General features: G+C 31.2%; 1 protein-coding gene across 2 annotated transcripts; it reads left to right on the forward strand.

The window, feature by feature from the left end:
- Positions 1-4,548, forward strand: LOC121219569 (zinc finger BED domain-containing protein DAYSLEEPER-like). Of its 2 annotated transcripts, XR_005916403.1 has the most exons (4): positions 1-281; positions 1,085-1,141; positions 2,289-4,271; positions 4,361-4,548. XR_005916403.1 is itself a non-coding variant. In XM_041097939.1 (3 exons), the coding sequence occupies exon 3, from the start codon at positions 3,431-3,433 to the stop codon at positions 4,205-4,207; it is 777 nt and encodes a 258-aa protein (XP_040953873.1). In that variant the 5' UTR covers positions 12-281; positions 1,085-1,141; positions 2,289-3,430; the 3' UTR covers positions 4,208-4,548. The 2 variants fall into 2 exon arrangements, 1 of the variants encoding a protein (XP_040953873.1); XM_041097939.1 differs by having other exon boundaries at positions 12-281; positions 2,289-4,548.

Here is a 4,548-nt window from a genome sequence, read left to right on the forward strand (position 1 = left end):
CTTTTGCTTCCCTTGAATCCCGTCCCCCACTCCCAGGCCATTTCCCCCATTTCCCCTATTTCCCCTCTTCCACAAATCCCTAGCCCGACTGCCCTCCATTTTTTTCTCAACCTACACCTTCACCTCCGGCAGCAGTCCTCCACCGATCCACCTCTAGTCCTCTACGGACCACGGCTCCACCCATTTCCCCCATTTCCTGTTTCCCCTCTTCCACAAATCCCTAACCCCGTGTCCGATCCACCTCCTGTCCTCCACGGCTCCACCCATTTCCAAAATCAAAGGTTTGTTTTCTTTATTTTTTCTTTCTCTGATATTTACTGTAAATATAAGTTTGATCTATTGTAGTGGCTGCTGTAAATATAAGTTTGATCTTTACTGTAAATATAAGTTATTATATACTCCTAAAAGTTTCATTAAGTATAGGCTTCAAAAGTTATTGAAAGAATAGTTGAATCTATAACCTAACTATTAGGAGTAGATAATAAAATTACCAGATTGAAAGGGAAATGGAAAAGACTATATGTAATTTGCATTTTGCAGTATATTTTTTCTGAGATCACATACAAGTATATTTTTTCTGCTTCTTTCATGCATGCTGGTTCACGGGTCCATTATTTCTTTGCTCTGCTACATGCAAACAAAACACTACATTTTCCTGCTTTCATGCATGCTGGTTCAAGGGTTCATTATTTCTTTGCTCTGCTACATGCAAACAAAACACTACATTTTCCTGCTTTCATGCATGCTGCCACGGGTTCTGTATTTTCCTTTCTTTCTTACATTTTTCCTTCATGAACACTCATGGGTTCCTTCTTCTGATACGTTGATGATGCTCTTTATATTATCTGCATAGCCATTGAAATTTGTTTCTGTAGCAATGTTCTCTGCATTTATATTATCTGCATATAATTCATGTAATGTAATATCATGCATAGCCATTCTTTCTTACATTTGTTTCTGTAGCAATGTTCTCTGCATAGCCATTGGAATTTACTGATTAGAATCAAAGAATGTTGAGCTCCCGGCCTTTTCAACTGCCAAATTTTAATCTCATCTTTTTTGTTTTTGCTTTGTTTTATTGCAGAAACAAGCTATTGAGGCAGAAAAACAGCAGGCCCAGGCAGGTTGCTATCACTTAGAGGTTGTTATCACACCCTTTCTTTCGAAACAATCAACCTTAGCGACTTTTTGTAAATGATGTTTGTTTTTTTAGTATTACTTAAAGACGTGATAAATTTGATATTGTATCACAAGGCTAGCATAGTTAAATAACTAGTTTATTATCTCGTGCAATATAAGAGTTCGGTATTATACTATTATGTAATATGTATTAATTAAAATATATTATATTTATTTTCTCAAAACTGTTATAAAATTTGCAACTTTTTGAAAAATTAAAATAATATAATTCTTCACTTTTATATTTGAAAAGTAAAAATAATATAAATATATTACATTCACATATAGAACATTTTCTTTTGGTTTTGGAGGTTGAAATAATCTTTACAAACTAACACATTATTTTTGTCTTCTAGGTTTGCTATGTCTTACCCCTTTTTTGTAATTTTGGAAAAAATGAATAAATTTTAATTTTGGTCTCTCTATTATGCCTAAATTTGATATTTAACTACTACACCTTAATTTTTAATGTAATATAATGTTTTAATATACTGTTATAAAATTTGTAACTTTTTGAATTTTTCGTTTTAAGTTGTATTTTTTCTACCAAAAAGGAATTCACACATTAAATGTTGATGTCATATAAATATAGTGTTACTTGTCAAACATTAAAAATATTTAAATTTAAAATAATTACTTATCGTTTTTAATAAAATACTAGAAAACTATTAACCATGGCATTAATTGCCCAAAATGAAATTTAAAAGCCAATAATTTTATGATTAGATGTCGTAAATTGTAATTTACCTACAAATGTAGGGCCATTTTGAAGGTGCATGGTATTGATGAATCCTCAAATAGAGACAATATTTATGTTCAGTTATTTAATTTTAATACATGTATATAAATATATATATATAAGATTTATATGTATATAAATATATATAAGATTATTTAATTTTAATATATGTATATAATTTTAATACATGAATGAGCGTATATATGCTTGCAACTATGCATTTCAATTGTTTTAGAATAGCTCCTTAACTATATAAGTAGATAAATATATATAAGATTATTTAAATTTAATACATGTATATAATTTTAATACATGAATATATAATATATTCAATAACTGAGTTATAAATAAGATTATTTTTGGATTTCAGGACTTGAATTTTTATAACTATGGCTAGCTCGAAAACTCCTATACCTGTGGACGATGGGTTTAATGAGTATGAAAGTTCTCTCAAACGTCAAAAGTCTACCACTTCAAAGGTGTGGGATGAAATGAAAAAGCTTGAATGCGAGAACAAAAACGAATTGAAGGCACAATGTAATCACTGTAAGATTATCTTCTCTACTAAGTCTTCTAGTGGAACCTCTCATTTGAGACGTCATCTAAATAGCTGTTTGAAAAAAGTTAATAAAGACATCACTCAATACACCATAGGCATTCAACCATCACCAGAACGTGTTCCATCTATAAAAAACTACAAGTTTGATGCTGATGAGTGTCGTCAAGCTATTTCTACTTTTCTTGTGTGTGGCAAGCATTCATTTAGGACAGTTGGAGAATCGGGATTTAGATACATGATGAGAATTGCTAGTCCTAATTTTAAGAATATAAGTAGACATACAGCTACTAGGGATGTCCTAATGTATTATGCAAAAAAGAGAGATCGTGTTAAAGAAGAGTTGGCTAAAGCACCTGGTTTAATTTGTCTAACTTCCGATAATTGGAATTCGGAGTATACTAATGATGAATATATTTGCGTTACTGCTCATTAGGTTGACAAAGATTGGAAGCTACAAAAGAGAATCATAAGGTTTAGAGCTTTGTTTCCTCTGTATGATGGTTTGAACATAGCAGATGAACTTGTTTTATGTTTATCTCAATGGGGCATAGATAAGAAATTTTTTAGCATCACTTTGGATAATGCTTCTTATAATGATGTTATGGTTTCTTGTCTTAAAAATCATTTTCGTGCAAACCGAGCTATTTTGTATGATGGTACTTTTTTTCAAGTTTGATGTTGTGCACATATATTGAATCTTATAGTTAAAGCTGGTTTGGAACTTGCTGATGATGTTGTTGGTAAGATTTGAAATGGAATTAGGTACATAAAAAAGTCAAGAATTCGTAGGAAAAGATTTTATGATGTGGCCAACAAAAGTTTTTATTTGAATGTGACCAAATAGTTGCGTCAAGATGTGTGTGTGAGATGGAATTCTACTTATTTGATGCTTGAATCTTCTCTTTACTATAAAGATGCTAGATTATTAGGGCCAACGGGATAAAAATTATCAAATGTTTGCACTTTCTAACGAGGAGTGGAGAAATGTTACTATTCTTTGCAAATTTTTGAAAGTCTTTTATGATGTGACTTGTGTTTTTTCTGATTCTAATTATCCAACGACTAATCTTTATTTTAGAGGGGTTTGGAAGGTTCACAAGATCTTGCTTTATACAGTTAAAGGTCTTTATTCGTTTTTAACTCCAATGGTTAAGCAAATGCAAGAGAAATTTAATAAGTATTGGGCTGAGTATTCGTTGATATTGTCATGTGCTGCAATTTTAGATCCTCGTTACAAGTTGAATTATGTGCAGTATTGCTTTAATACAATCTATGATATTCATGCTTCAGATTTTGTTGAGACCATTCTTAGCAATCTTAGACTCTTATTTGATGAGTATGTTAAGAAATCCAAATCCACGTCTTCCTCTTTGGCTGGGAGTTCTAATGTTTCAGATAAAAATCCTATTGATTCTGGTTTGGATGAACACAATGATAATAGTACTGATTTTGGGGGATATTTTGATGAGAGTGATGATTATAAACGGTATTTAAATGAATCTAGCACTAGGAGTGAGAAGTCACAGTTGAACATTTATTTGGAAGAACTGGAGCTTGAGTTGAATAGTCAAATAGATATTTTAGATTATTGGACCAAAAGTTCAGTTCGATACAATGACCTTTCATTATTGGCTAGTGATCTTTTGGCAATTCCAATAGTAACTGTAGCTTCCGAATCGACTTTTAGCATGTGTAAGAAAGTTATCACACCTTTGAGGAGTTCACTTTAGCCAAAAACGGTTCAAGCCGTTGTTTGTTTGGATGATTGGATGGGAGCTAAGGGATTTTCAGCAGGTAATTATTATTCTCGTTTTATTGTTCAAATTTTATAATATTTTTTCATCAATTTGATTATCTAATTATTTATTCTTATTTCATGTTAGAAATTGGTTGCAAAAAGGACGATGAGGATGATGTTTCTTCGGTAGCTTTTTAAGATACTTTCTTTCTAAGTGTTTAAAATTTAATTTTGCTTACAATTTATATTTTGTTATGAAATTAAATATGTTGATGGATTTATGTATGAATATTATGGTTTGTTGCTTAATTTTCCAAAGTCATTTTTGAGGTA

This window comes from Gossypium hirsutum, chromosome D07 (genome assembly GCF_007990345.1).
Source record: "Gossypium hirsutum isolate 1008001.06 chromosome D07, Gossypium_hirsutum_v2.1, whole genome shotgun sequence".
NCBI lineage: Eukaryota > Viridiplantae > Streptophyta > Magnoliopsida > Malvales > Malvaceae > Gossypium > Gossypium hirsutum.